Genomic DNA, 15705 nt, shown 5'->3' with positions numbered 1-15705 from the left:
TAGACCTCATCACTGTACAATTGCTGTATTTATATCTATCTCACAGGGTTATTCCATCTACAAGATAATATCCTGTTTAATACAATTTTATTTTTTGTATCTTAAATAATGTTTTTCCTCAGGATGAAGACGCACAAAAGGAGTTGGGCTTGCTCCTACCGGCGCTCGGAGTGTGACGACAGCGTGCACATAGCACATTCTCTTGGAAATGTATTTTCCATGTGCTACAGGCTGTGTGTGTGTGTGTGTGTGTGTGTGTGTGTGTGTGTGTGTTTGTGTATAGTGTGCATTGAGAGGCCATCATGTTAATTCACTCTGTGAGTGGAGGGTGTGCTGTGGCATTATATAATCAATGGGCGCAATACCACAGTCAGAGCCGTCCCATATAGTTTTAAGAGTTCCCACAGTCATTAAGTTTCTAGAAAAGTTATGAAATTAGAAAAAACGTCTTCCAAGCCTGGGAAAGGTTTGGAATTAAAAGTTTTGAATGTACATTGTTTTGGCTATAGTTTATAGTTTAGTTTAACATACATTCCTGGTATTACAAATTTAAAATTGAGTTCTCCGTCGAGTGATTGGTGAACATGTCTAGTATCACGTTATACACGTAGACCAGACCTGCACTGAGTCATCGCCAAGGTCACACCCCCTTTTGTGGGAAGGCAACATCAGTAAGAACACAGGAAAATGCTGAAAAAATTGCAGGTTAACTGAGGATTTCACACTGAGATTTAAGGCACATACGATAATGAATGTTTATTGTCATTGTGGTAAATTGCTAACAGCCTCTAGATCAAAGGGTTGGCTATTAACAGGTTGGTTAATTACAGATAATGCTTGCATACAGCCTAATGTTATGATAATTACATCAAATATACATTGTTTAATTAAATCATCATCCATCTGGATAACTATATCTTTCCACTGTGTAGATCCACCTGGACTGGGGAAGCCTGAAGGTACATGACTGCAATAGACCTTCATTTATTGAGGTATCAGGACGTTCAGGTTGAGGCAAGATTGCAAAATATTAATTTGACATATTAAATAAACAAATGTTTGTTTAACAAGAAATAAGAGCATATAAATGTGAGGGTTGTTATCCCAACACATATCAAATCACATCAATAGCATCGTCTGTTTTCTATCCCCCAAAAAGGGGCGTGGCCTTGATCTTTTGTGAAGTACCTGTATGTGCCAGTCTGGTCTAATGGCAGTGGACATATGCAGCTAGTTTGTGACAGGAATGTCTAACGAGCGAGGAATTTTAGCAATTTAGCAAGCGAGCAGTTTGCTTATCCGTGAATGTGTGGGCAGTACGTGTTTACTAATGTTAACAGTGATACAGGTATCCCTTTAAAACCACTCAAATTAACTCGTTGAAATTAGGTGAAGTATGATGGAAAATGTAAGGAAAGGTTTTAAAAAGATGTATTTGTAAAAATGTGTGGGGAACCTGTAGTTTCAAATCAGATTTTTATTTAATGTTTTTATAGTGGAAAAGAAACTCACACCTGGTTGTACCAAATCAGTGAGACAATTTAATCTAAGGTAGATTTTGTTCATTTTAATCTTTACTGAAATTGGATTAGTCATAGATTATGGTAAATTTGGTGATTGTTAGTATATATACAGTATAATCGCAGTTGATCTGTGTGTAGCAGACCTTCTCCCAGAGGTCTGATTGCTCTGATAGTGAAAGTCACTTCACTCTGTCTCAAGGATACTGAGTTTCCTTGACAACAAAGACCTGTCGCTTTTTGGCAAAGTGACCCACAGGACTTGTTGTTCCTTCCTGTTCCGTCCTGTTTTGTTTTTTTTTTTGTTTTTGCTGTTGTTGTGTCTCCCACCACACATTCAGATGGCAATAACAAAAGCACATGAGACAATGGCGCACCCAAACAAAGATCTTGGAATGCTGTGACCACTGGACGACCTCCTGCCCTCCTCACTCAGACCAGCATCAGTGCTCACTGGCCATAACTACATACTACGTCCATTGAATTGTTTAGTTAGCTCCATGTCCTGCGTCAGTAATGTCAACATGCAGACATGGTACACTCTCAGAAAGCCCTGCTGTAGTTTTTTTTTTTCCTGGATCGCTCTGATACTATTCTGTCACTCACTGAATCATTTTACTGTCTGTGACTCTAACTCATTGTAAAGTGTTACTGAGCATCTGTACAGGTGTTTTTGAGCAAATCTCCCCTTTTTTAATCCCAAGTTCCTGTTGGAACTTTTTAGGAAGGTTTCTTGTCCTGGGGGCTTCCTGAATTCTCTAGTTTTTCAAGTTCCTCTTTGAACATTCACATGGAGCTCTGACTGCCTTACATTTTATAGTTTTTAAATCTTCGTAATCTAAAATCTTTTTCTCATCTGTTTTCTTTTGAACCTTCTCAATGCAACAGAAAGTGTGGAGGCAAACAAAGTGCCACCACTCCAATAGGTATGCCAAGACACATATTTTCATAGAAGGCTCCTATTTCTTTACATATATACAACACTTAATCATGCTGTTTAAGGTTCAGTTAAAGTTTTGCTCAGGTTTCAATAAAAGGTTCTATGTGCAACATTCAGGGCATTAATATAGCAGCAAAACACTATTTTCTTTGTAAAGATATATTGGAGTAATGGCGTGCTGAGCAGAGAATGAAGTCACACTCCTCCTGTGTGTGTTGTAATCTGAGCTTCTCTGTGGTTTGTTGTAGTAAGTCAGTTCGGCCTGGCATGCATGTTAGTGCATTTATCACTGGCTAGCTCTGCACGATGCTTATATGGCTGTAACAGCTGGTATCAGGATAGTGCTGCCGTGGAAGCGTAGCACCTACCCTCCGGTTCCCCCCTGGCGAACACTGTTGAGTATATTTTTGAGCGCTGTTTATGCCATTAGCACTGGTATCTTGTGTTTTGCACCAAAAAAATGACAATTACCCCCTGCGGGTCAAGTGCGAAGGCTTTGAAAGTTGTTATTGTGCTTGGTTGTGTACCTCTGAATTTTTCTATTTAGGTGCCCACCACTGTAATAATCCACAATGACTATTTATTGAGAGATTACAGGGACAGTCAAGTGGCCTTTAATTCTTAAAGAGAAATAGCAACACACTTGGGAAAGTTAAGTTTATTAGGTGCCCCATTGGCTAGAGCTTTGCCGCAGCTATTCTTCCAGGAAAAATAATCGTGAAAGAAGAAACTTTTTGCTGCAGGGTTTGGAAGAATTGCAAGATTGAGGTTAAAGCTAAAAACAGCCTCATTTAAAAAATGGTGACCAGGGGGGAGACAGAGCAGAATAAAATAATTTTAAATTTGAGAACAGTTGTTAAAATTACAGTACACAAATGCAATGTTTAGCGTCTGTGCTTTATTTATGTTGCCAGACAGCCTACTTTTCCACTAATGTTCTTCCCATAACACTTATTGATTTTTTTAATTTTTTTTTTTTTTTGCTAATCTGCAGAATAATTAGTTTGCCATGTATTTTGGAGCATATTGCAACAAACACCCATAGCTTGCACGTCACCTACAGAGACCTGCACCACGGTGTCTTCTGCTACAACAAACAAATGCACTCTGAATTTTGCATAGATCCCCTTAAATGAAAAAACAACCCTGGTTAAGTCCACCTGAGCCACAATTTGAATGTTGATTAGGCTTCATCAGTACACGGAGGAACAAACAACATGTTTAGATGGAGCACTGGTGTGCATGTAAACTGAGTCTGAGAAGGTGGAGGGCAGGTTGTGGTTTTTCGTTATCTGTTTCTCTGTTGCAAAAACGCTGGACCAATGGCTTTATATTAAAATTATAATGCAGTAAGCAGAGGATGCGGACACTTTGCTGTGCCATTAGGTGATGGTGCATACTGTACAATTGCATTCCAGGTTAGATAATGCCACTTAAAGGTGACCTGATCTGACTGATGTAATGTTTCATTTTATTACTGTCTCACTTGATCATGTTTCTACTCTGTCGTGTTAAGTGTGATACATTTTAGACCTGCATGTTGAAATCTTGAAACCGTAAGTGGTTATTTTTGGTCACTCTTGAGATTTGTTTCAGGTGAGTTTATGGATTTAGAGTCGTATTTGTTTTAATTTATTTTATGTTGTGAAATATACAGAAAAAAATGTTTTCATTTGTCACTTTACAGATTTTTCTACCAGCACTACGAATGTATCTTCATATGCCAAAGTACAATATTCCTCAAATCTTATACACTACATAGAGGTTACACTGTACATTGTCATAGGCGGTGTGCACTGAATGATTATTGGAGCTGCAGTCTATAATTAAATCTGTGCAATCCTGGTGCGAGGTGTCAGTTTGCCGCTTTTCTTGCTTGTTCAAGGGCTCGTTTGTGTGCTTGTTAGTTTTATTGCCGTTTACAGGGAATAACCTCTTACAATGTAATCTCTAACTTATCATTAAAATGTACTGTAATTATTTTTTGTCATAACCTACATTGATCTTAATCCATAAACTAGTAAAAATGTAACAAGCAGACTCTTGCATGACTATCAGTGATTGTGGAGTTTTAAGGCATCTCTTCCCTTTTCCCCAGACTGTACATTTTGTGCCAGGGCAATTGGGAATTTGTTACTGGATCAGATTCAGGCCACCAGTCTAGTCATGTCTGGGCCTTTTTTTCCACAGTAGAACCACTCTAAATGAGCACAGGTGTTTGTTTATACAGTCGTGAAAACTTTACCTTTCCCTGACTGATTTTATTAGCTGCCTGTGCACTTCAGCTCAAACAGCTGCAGAATTCACGTACAGCTGTTGTTGTTTACATATGAAGGAAACTTTGGATGTTTTGTGTTTGTTTGCAGGCATTATATAGAATGTCTGTGTGTGTGATTGCATCTAATCTTGATGTCTGTACATGCTGTCCTAAAAAACTATGTTGCATAAGAATTCAGAGGCTGCAGCATACAGATTTTTTTCTCATGAAATCCAGACAGAAAAGACAAGTAGATACCCATAACGTGCTGATTTCTGTCATGAGCAGGCAGCAATTTCCCTGCAGTTTTCCTGCACTTCTGTCTTTTTTAAAAGATTACTTCAGCTGCTAACTGACTTACTATATTCTATAAATATGTATGTCAGTTACTCACCTTGTGTTGCCTTGAATCCATGAATTGTTTTTCTCGCATGCCTCTATGGTGAGAATCCAAAAAAGACAAACATTCCTTATGAACTGAAGTCATTGGAATCTACGTTTCACAACAGCAAAACTAAATCTCAACATCCATTTACAAACTCTCACACAACTCGTGCAATATCATCCAAGTTTCATTTATCCTGTTGTATGCTCAGTACTTAAATACATGCATTTTTTGTGCTAAAACACTTAGGGTAGCACACTTAGGGTAGCTGAGTAGCACACACAACTCAGTTATGCATGAAACTGTTTGTGCTGAAGTGTTTAAAATCATGACATCTTAATGAAAAATGCATTATTATTCTTATTATTATGCATTATATTGCACAAGTTGTGTGAGAGTTTGTAAATGGATGTTCTGGTGTAGTTTTATTGTTGTTTAACCCAGCCACCTATTACTGTAATTCATCAAGAATGTTCACCATATTTGGCTTCTTATATCACCATTGAGGTATTCACTCATGTCTTTATTTCATGTTGTTAGTCTGTTTGTCACAGTCTTAGTATTTTGTCCTGTTAGGCTTCATTATGAAGAAAGTTGGTCCAATAGAAGCTTTTTGAAACATATTTGATAAAATTATGGAATTTCTGTTGATTTGCATAAGGTAAGCAGCATGCTGGTGTTGTGGTTGGCACTGTTGCCTCACAGCAAGAGAGGTGAAGGTCTGAACCCGGGTCGGGCGGGGTTTGCATGCTCTCCCCATGCCAGCGTGGGTTTTCTTCAGGTTCTGCAGTTCCACCCACAGTCCAAAGACATACAGGTTTAGTGGTGACTCTAAATTGCCCGTAGGTGTCAGCCCTGCGATAGTCTGGCGACCTGTCCGGGGTGTACCCTGTCTTTCGCTGGCAATGTCAGCTAGGATAGACTTCAGCCCCACTGGGACCCTTAAGAGGATAAGTGGTTATGGCTATCCAATAAATGAATGTATAAGGATAACTAAATTTGGATCACTCACATAATTTCCACCTTGTATAGACTAATGCAAACCAGTTTATCATAGTAATCATTGAGTGTCTGATTGGCCAATATGATATTCTGACATTTAAACATGTCACTAGTCTTATTTACTTTAAAAAAAAAATCACCTGTTTTAACAAAGGTTATGAGGCCAAACTGTTGCTGCAAAACAGGAATGACCCTAATAAGCATACCACCCAAAAAGCTAAAGGCCCTCCATCCCACCAGCTTCTCCCACTTGCTGTGCATCACATGTAAACTTAGTATTGTTAGTAATGAAGTAGAAAAGAATAACTTAATTAACCACAAACTGGTTAAGGTTTATGTAAGTACTAAACAAACAAATAATAATGACCTGAATCTGAGATTTTAACTCTGAGCTCCTCAGCAAGAAGAGGCCTTGAGGTGATGTAATAATGCAGGTGTCACCTTTAGCCCCGTTTCACTTTGTTTGGTGCTTCAGTGGTGCATGCATATAGGATTACACAAAAAAAAGGAAATTGATCAAATTACCATAAACTCATAACCACATAGTGAACCTGGAGCCTTCAGGTGCCCTGAGGCTGTATTTTGCTTTAAGTTTCTTGAACTTGTCGATACATTGATTACACAGATGTGAGAGGGTGAAATACAGATCTGTGTCTTCATGACTCAGTCTGCTCTCCTTACCTAAACTCACCTTCCTGTAAACACTGTACTCCAGCTGACCTGCTTAGCATTCAGCAATGATGGTGTTGACTGCACACATTTTGTTCTTCATTCCTGAGCTTCCATCGGTCGGCCTCGACAGCAGGTGACCTCCTCCCTAAACATCACATCTGTACAATCTTGCAAAGATTCATTCAGATCTACGTACATCCCTCCATTCACAGCCTAAGCTCAGGTATGTCTAAGTTACACAACTCACAGTCCGCAGCAGGAGGATCTTGTTGTGCCGCGTACATGCAGGATACAAGCTTAAATAGAGAGATTCACGTTAATCTTGTTAATGCAGTCTTGACAGGTGTAAGCTGTAATGACATAGGATGTGTCTTACCACCACTTCATGTGATATTTCATCTTTCTCAGCAGGCTTATTCCACCATGGCCCTCTCTACTCACACAGGGCACCTGCTTTATAATGCAAGACATGATGTTTCTTCCCTCAGCTTTTAAATCAGCAGATTTTCTTTGTGCTTCCTTCTAATAACTTGCAGAATAACACAGTTGTGTGGCTGTGCTGTGCATTAGGAATATTTGCTTCCTTGTGCAGCTTCCTGTAATGCAAGGAGGGGATCACAACAAAAGCAATAACCCCTGAAGGCTGATATCTTCTTCTATTATAACTCAAGTCATTATCCCACTGATTCAGGCACATTACCCAGGACACTGTCTGTGTCTCTGCAGTTCATTTGTGTCTGATGATTTGTCAGCTCACTTTTGACTTCTTATTTCAGCACAGAGGTGCAAAAGCAAACTTAGCGTTTTCCTTCCGACTCATAAAGATTATGCTTGGACCGTCGCCACACATGACTTCACTGGCGCTCCTTGGTCTACAGATTCAATTTTGTACTTGTAAAAAAAACATGAAACGGAGCATGGAGCAAGCCATAATCAGTAATCATCAACTGTGGTTTTATCTGAATTTGTCACGCACTCCGAAAAGTTGTCTGGCCGGCTGGCTGCAAGGCTCTCGCTGATAAAGTACAGGATGTTCTGGCAGGGCGAGATAAAATGCTGTGCTAGGAAAGGGATCTCCCAAACACTTCCCTTTTGTTCCCACCTGACCTGGCAACATGCCAAGACTTCATACGGAGTTTACAGTGAGGCTGTATGACATGTTATGTTAATCAGCATCAGGTACGGAGTCACAGTGGTGTCAAATCTCAGCCCTGTCTCCTAGAAATTCCATTTATATACAACTAATTTTAAAACACGCAAATATGCTTTGAGGAAAATGTAATGCCAAACAAATGATGTTTTCTGAGCACAATGAGGAAATGTTGCCCATTAACATATCTCGCAAATTGCAAAAGTGTTGATACTGAACGAATCAGCAAAATGTTGAGTAAAAACATATTTCAGTTGTTTTCTTCCAAAATAGGCAATCTCGCAAAAAAAGTATCCACTGTCAGTGACCAGAGCATTGTTGTTTTTTCTTAATTAACTATTTCAGACCTAACCAAAATCGCGATCTCTCTTACCTTAACCCTTTGAAACTTGAGCAAATTGATTTAATTTCTTTTGAGAACATGACTTAAAAGTCAATGAGCAACTTGGCAAAAACAAAAAAAAACACAAATTACAAGAAATTAGGAAGAAGTGGCAAGAAAATGGCCTGAAAATAAGTTTTTAAAGGGAGAGAAAGAGAGATTGAGAAATTGAGAAATTATTAGAAGTTATGAATATTTTATATAGTTATAGTTATAGTTATAATTTTTTTTTTTTAATTTTAATTAGAGGAAAAGCCCCCAAAAATATTTTTACGATTATTGTTGTTGTAATTATTATTCAGTATTTTATATGTTTGATGTCTGATAGAAATAATAATAATAAATAAATAATGATAATAATAATAATAGAAATAATGAAGTCAATTCAAGACAGTTTTTGTAAGAAATCAAGCCAATTTTCTCAAGTTTCAAAGGATTAATCAAAGTGCATTTGAAGACTGTTGAAAGAAAGATTTTGGAATGGTATGTGTGTCCATCGTTTCACCTTTAACCTGTGGAGAGGAAACTACATCAATGAGAAACAGAGGAATAGTTAAAGTGTCGGTTTATTATGTAGCTGTACAGTATCATTCAGAACAACTTCCAGGCAAGCATATTGAAGAAATACTCAGGAGATTAACATCACAGCGTCAGTTACAGTAAGAGCTTAAAGTTCTGTGTTGCTGCAGTGAGCAGTAATGAATGCCTTTTGTTGCACTCATCTAACTACATAAGAAGCATATGAGGTAAAGACACTGTAAAGTTTTGGATTTCAGATATTTCTTCACTCTGTAAGAAAAAGATCAAATTTAAGCCATATGGAAGTTTTAATTTGTTACGTGGCGACAAAAGAGTTTTGATACTTTTATTCCCTTCTCTTGCACTGTACACCACAGTAGTGTTTATAATAAATTATTTATTTTTGACGAGACTCAGGGATAGTGACAGACGTCTAACTTTAATGTGTTCACTCACTAGAGCCAGCTGGTTTGTCCGTCCTGGGCTACTGTAGAAACATGATGGTGCAACACTGCAGACTCCATAGAGGAGGATCTGCTTCGATGTAGATATAAACAGCTCATTCTAAGGTTAAAAAAAAACTACAATGATTCTTATTTTCAGTTACTTTTTATATCATATTATGTTATATTATATATCCCTCTAAATCATACACACTGGACCATTAACACTCCCTTAGTGACTTGCTATTTCAAAAATGAAATGAGTTACGTTTTTCCAAAATTCTTCATTTGGAAGCCAACAAATGCTAAAATCCAAGACTTTACAGTCAGCGCATTTGTCTCTCAGCCTGAGGCAGCAATTAGATGAGCCTACAAAAACTATAAAATAACCCCCCCTGTCTCAGCCCTCATTGGACAGCATGAATATTCTTGCAAATAAAACAACATAAAGAAGAAACGACTTGGTTACTGCCAACTTGAGCGGGAAAATTAAAAAAGATGGGGTTATGAAATTTCCCACAGATCAGCATTCTATAACTTTAAAACAAAAACCTTTGTGAGTAACAAAAAAGAGCAATACACGACTAAATAACACTGATCTAATATTAGTCTTTTCATACTTTGCATTGGACAGCAGTTTACAGACACAAGCAGCAGGTCTGTTTGGTGTACCCTTACCCTCCCTTTGCCTTTTAAATGTCTACAGTAGATTTTAGGTTATATTCAGTGACTTTCAAAAGCCTTCTGGTTAAAACAGTATTTGACATTTAATAGACCTTATTCCTGAGTAGCAATGCTTTTCACTGTGTATGAAAAACTACACATTAGTATTGAACATTTTATTTTAGTAGACATACTGGGCTGATGTACTCCATGAGCTTATTCACCTGTTCACGCAGAATCACTGCATTGAGCCTGACATTAGGTGGCACATTACTTTTGTCACATAAAACTCTCCAGTTTTGATTGTATACCTATTTTTCATTTCTTCATTTAACCCTTTCAAAACTGGATTACCATCAGTTTTTTTTTTGTGCTGCATTGAGATGCTTCTCACAAGCATTTAAACCATTGAAACCTGAGCAAATTCGTTGGATTTCTTTCAAAAGAAAAATGCAAAAAGAGAAACACAGTGAGCAAGAAATTATGAAAAGGTGACAAGGATATGACCTAAAAATTAAAAGAAAACATTTTTAGAGAGATAGAATTATTTAATTTAATTTATTAAAATATATTCGATTGGATTCGATTTTTGTTGTTTTAGTAAATTCTTTCTTTATTTCTCATTTTCTGGTCATTTTCTTCTATCTTTTCTGTAATGTCTTGCTAATTTGGGGTAATTTCCTGTTAAGTTGCTCATTGCCCTCTTGCCAGTTGCCAACAAGCCAATTTGCTTAGGTTTCAAAGGGTTACTTTTGGAACCCTTATCAAAAAGAGAAGCATTTTAATTGCAGCCAAATTAAAGGGATTTATGAAAAGCTGACATTTCTGGAGATAAATTGTTTTTTTTTTTGTTGTCATTTTTTTCGTCTGACAGCAAAAATGTTCAAAGAAAGCAAGACATTTGCTTGATGGTTTCAATCAGTTCTTGCAGCAATGGCCTTCACACTAAAATCACAAAGGTGTGATACAGCAGCTGTTCAGGCTCCTGTAATCATATTGTTAACTGCACTGAGGTCTGATTGAGGCTGATCTCCAGTGATGTGCAGCTAACTGCAGTCATCCGCCTTGATGAATCAAAAGAATTGCTAAATGTCAGATTGTGTTTGATACTGTAGGAGACCAGACTGATGTGAAGTGCACACACCATGCCGTTTCTTGTGTCAAACAGATGCCACATCTGTTCCCTCCTGACACTATAATACTTAAACATGAGTCAGTAATCAGTGATAAGAATTTAGCCTGAGATTTCAGCTTTTAAATGTAGTTTTCAGCCCACAAACATGAGCCATAGTTCATGAGCCCTTTGTGATTCAGCCTTCATTTTATTTCTGCTTATTACAGTTTTGATTCATGTCTTTGTGTATGAGTCTGATGAGGGCTCGTCCTTGACCTCCTCAGGGACGGACAACCTTGTAGACACATCCAACAGCTTCATATCATCCCGTAGAGTCACTCCGATGGAGAAGGCATGAGGTTTCAGAGTCAGACCATAATTGTAGTCCAGTCTGGCCGGCCTGGCCGGATCCACAGTGATGTTGCACTGGTGTGCTATCAGGGCGATGAAGAGGAACAGCTGCAGCTTAGACAGCTCCTCGCCAATACACCGCCGCTTACCCAGGGAGAAGATGAGGACATTGCTAGTCAGGTCCTTGTTCAGTGCTCCGTTCTGGTCCAGGAAGCGCTGGGGGTCAAAGATCTCTGGGTGGGACCACAGGGACGGGTCGCGGTTGATTGACCACTGGTTGATAAAGACAACTGTGTCTTTTGGTATGGTGTAGCCCATGATGGAGGTTTCCACGGTGGTACAGTGGGGGATGGTGAGCGGCACGAAAGTGGTGTAGCGCATCACCTCGTAGATGAAGGCCATGACGTAAGGCAGCCGTGGCTGGTCCTCAATGGAGGGCAGGCGGCTGCGGTCCACCACCTTGTCCACCTCTTGCTGGAGTATCACCTGCATCTCAGGAAACCTACATTCACATGGAAGACCTACGTTTTAGGTGACGGCCTTGATGACAGAGGCTACACTTGTTTGTTTTCCACTTTATAAATGATAGTGAACATAGGTGCAGATGTTTAGGGAGGACATGCACATTTGCCCCCCAACCCTTTAATTTAAAAAAAGAAGACATTTACAGCACCAGAATGCAGGAAATTAAGTATTTGATGCACAACGTTTTCTGGTAGAAGACCCGCAAACCCTGCATTTCATATTTTCACCACACTACCTCATCCATTTCATATTTTCACCACACTACCTCATCCAGGGTGTAGTTTTTGTTACAACATTGGGAGAATGCATGAAATTGGGGGTCTGGGGGTCTTCCACAAGAACATTTTAAACATAAAATACTTAATCTCCCGCATTTTGGTCAATGTTATGCTCCAAATTTTGCACTTCGGCATCAATTTATGGTTTAAATGTTTTTAATTTTGTCTACATAAAAGTCTTTGTTTTTATTTCAGGATGACAGCCTTGATGATGGAGGTTGCACTCATTTCACTTTAATGATAGTAAGTAAGTAAAATTAAAGACATTTAAAGTATAAATTAATGCAGAAAAATGCATAAAATGGTGCATAAAATAATGTAGCAAATTAAATGTTTTATATTAAAAATGTTCTGCCAAAGGACCCCCACACCTGCATTTTATGTTTTCCTCTTACATATAAGCAAAGGCCCTTTATTTTTACAAAAATAAAGACATTTACAGCATAAATTGATGAACAAGAAGAATAAATTGGTGCATAAAAAAATCACCAGATTAAGTATTTTATGCTCCAAATTGTATGGTGAAGGACCCCCAGACCTGCATTTTACATGTTTCCATCTTACATACATGCAAAGAACTTTTATTTTTCAAAATTAAATAAATGTACACCATAAATTGGTGAGCAAAAATCAAAGAGATGCAGGAGAAGATGTTTTATGCTCAAATTTTTCTAGCAATGGACCCTAAAACCCTACTCATTGTTGAACAGAAACATATGCGCTTGTAATTTAGTGACCATCTGCAGACGCTTGACCTGACATTTAGTGACATTTAGTTACCAAGCAAAAGATGTGACATCTATTGAGCACTTTATACACTGCTAGAAAAACATCACAGAGCTATGATCACCATCTCTTTAAAGGAAACAGTGGCTCAGGGCGTTGTATCACAACACACTGATGAAGGCATCAGACGCTGATGGGATTAAACAATCAAGACAGATTAGAAAACAAACTGTAAAATCTGATCTTGCTACTTGTGTTGTAAAATGCTGACTGGGCGCTTTGACTGGAGCAGTTTCAGCTCTTTATGTTTGGCTGTCAGTACCTGCCTTGTGTCTTTGCTTCCCCGCTGGGCTGTTACATAACACAATTGCTACTCAACTTTCTCAAGTCTGTACAGCTTGAGGACCAACTGTGATTTATGTTGTTTGCCACTAGAAATTTTGAAGAGGTGGAGCAGTCAAATGAAATGACGCTTACTTGACAAGGATGAGGATGATCCACTGCAGTGCAGTTGACAGTGTGTCTTGACTCGCTCCAAAGATGTCCGCCATAGTGGGGGGCACATAGTCCTTCCCTGATGAGAGCCCTGATTTGTCTCTTAGAGAATCCATAGCCAGTATAAAAGCATCTGTCATGTCTCTGATGGTGCTTGACTGGATTGTTTTTCTGTGTTCAACAACTTTATCTCGTATGAACGCGCTAAACTCCAGGTTGAGCTTCTTGAAGTTGTCAAATATGGTTTTGATGGGGTTGGGGAAATATTGGAGCCAGGGCATCACGTCCACTATGCTCCCAGCCCCCACAGTCTGGGTGAACTGGTCATTCCTGCCCACCACCCCGCGAAACTCCTCGTCCTCGTAGGAGTACCTCTTCCCAAAGCATACCGCGCTCATTATGTTGGCGGTGGACACCACGAGATAAGTCATGGGCTGGAAATATTGCTCCTCCTTGGTTTTCTCCACAAACAGCTGCAGCAGCTGTCTGAACTCGCAGAGGATGTGGTGCTCAAAAGTCTTTTTGGTGTGCATGTTCCCGGTGGAAAACATCCGGACGGTGGACTGGGCCACTCTGCGGTGCATCTTCCACCAGTCCGTCATGGTGCCAAACGCAAGGCTGTTTCCCTCGGAGATGTACCGGAAAGAGGCGAAGTCCGGTCTGCCGGCAAAGTCGCCCCCCTGCTTGACCAGCGCCTGTTTGATGGAGTCCCCGTTTAGCACCACAACAGTCCGGGAGCCCAGTTTAATCTGGAAGACGTTGCCGTATTTTTTAGCCATGCGCGTAAAATACAGGTGCGGTGCGTTGCCAAGTTGCGGTGCGTTCCCGACGACCGGCCAGGCGAGCGGACCGGGCGGGCAGGGGATCGACCGCTGCCGGAGCCAGCGCCACAGGTGGAGGGAGATCAGCAGAGTCACACATGCCAGGAGCAGAGCGCGCAAAGTCGCAAGGTTAATCCCTTCCGATTTGAAATCCATGATGGAGATCCTGCAGGGGGATATGATGGCAATATTAAACGCACATAGTATTTAATGTTCAAATTTGACAGGAGCATATGTGTAGGCTCCTGAAATTAAATGTTGAAAAAATCAGGAGGTGTTAAATACCCTCTCATGTCCTTTGTTTAAAAAAAAAAAACTAACCAAAATCTTTAATCAATCCACTTTAAATGTTTTTATCCGTGAACTCAATGAAGAGACTACCTTTTGTAGCCTTCAAAAAAATATTAGGTTATTCACAATAGATCGACCACACTGTCTGCATCCACAAACAGTGTGTGATAGCAGCGTGTGTGAGAGAGAGCTCCCTGCTCTCTGTCCGCTGCCTGCCCATGCTTTGAAGCCCCACTGCACCAAGTGAAGTCACTTATCCCCAAACAGCGCAGCATCACGGCCCGTCAGTGTGTGTTTGTGCGCGCGCGTGTGCGCTCTGGCTTTGTTACAGTGGGTAGGTTTGTTGCAAAGGGTGTCACCCCACCCTCCCACCCACCTCTCTCTCTCTCTCTCTCTCTCTCTCTCTCTCTCTCTCTCTCTCTCTCCCAGTTTACTTACAGACAACGTGTTTTATTGTCCGACTTGAAAACGGGAGCGTTTAAAAGGAGAGAAACGGGGAAGTCATCAGAGGTGACAGTCTTTTGAAGAGAATAATAAAGTTGGACTGTGCATGCGCTATTTAACTTGTAGATTTTAAACTATTTAAAATTTTTAACCTGCAAATTATAATTATAATTGTAATTATATTATTATTATATAATTATATGCAATATATTATTATAATAATATATAATAATATATTATTATATTATTATTGGTAGTGGTGATATGGCCATTAGTGTCAGCACATGCGCAACCAACAAACGACAAAAAACTATGTATAATAATGAGAATAACAACAACAATAATAATTATAACCTTATTATTATTATTATTATTATTATTGTAGTTGTTGTTTTTCTTATAATCATTATTATTATTGTCATTATTGGAGGACATTGTTATTAGAGGCGGTGAAATTGCCTATTAGTCAGTACGTGTGTAACCACTAAACGACAAAAACAAACGTGTAAAATAATGGTGATAACAAAAACAATAATAACAACAACAATAATAATATCATTATTGTTATAATCGTTGTTGTTTTTATTATTATTATTATTATTATTATTATTATTATTATTATTATTATTTATTATTATTATTATCATTATTGGAGTGTTATTGGTAGCGGTGATATTGTCATTTAGTAAGTACATGTGTAACCACCAAACGACAAAAAACAAAACAA

General features: G+C 39.0%; 2 protein-coding genes across 4 annotated transcripts in view; one reads left to right on the top strand and one right to left on the bottom strand.

Annotated features, from left to right (window-relative positions):
• The window catches only part of LOC121954784 (regulator of microtubule dynamics protein 2), a 38682-nt gene extending 34375 nt beyond the window's left edge, over positions 1-4307 (top strand). Inside the window, exon 10 of the mRNA XM_042502483.1 lies at positions 123-4307. Within this exon, the coding sequence (XP_042358417.1) occupies positions 123-176 (54 nt within the window). The 3' untranslated portion in view covers positions 177-4307. The remainder of the gene's footprint in view (positions 1-122) is intronic.
• A 6302-nt stretch (positions 4308-10609) lies between these two features.
• LOC121954937 (cytochrome P450 1B1) overlaps positions 10610-15705 on the bottom strand; it is a 6895-nt gene continuing 1799 nt past the window's right edge. The window contains exons 1-3 of one of the 3 annotated variants that reach the window (XM_042502686.1): positions 14625-14765; positions 13405-14409; positions 10610-11900 (exon numbers count right to left, since the gene is read on the bottom strand). In XM_042502686.1, coding sequence (XP_042358620.1) covers positions 11282-11900; positions 13405-14399 — 1614 coding nt within the window. In that variant the 5' untranslated portion in view covers positions 14400-14409; positions 14625-14765 and the 3' untranslated portion in view covers positions 10610-11281. Of the gene's footprint in view, positions 11901-13404; positions 14410-14528; positions 14560-14624; positions 14766-15705 lie in introns of those variants that run through there. The other 2 variants (XM_042502684.1, XM_042502687.1) reach the window with 2 other exon arrangements.

This window comes from Plectropomus leopardus, chromosome 15, assembly GCF_008729295.1.
Source record: "Plectropomus leopardus isolate mb chromosome 15, YSFRI_Pleo_2.0, whole genome shotgun sequence".
Taxonomy (NCBI): domain Eukaryota; kingdom Metazoa; phylum Chordata; class Actinopteri; order Perciformes; family Serranidae; genus Plectropomus; species Plectropomus leopardus.
This window is presented reverse-complemented; position numbering and strand designations above follow the sequence as displayed.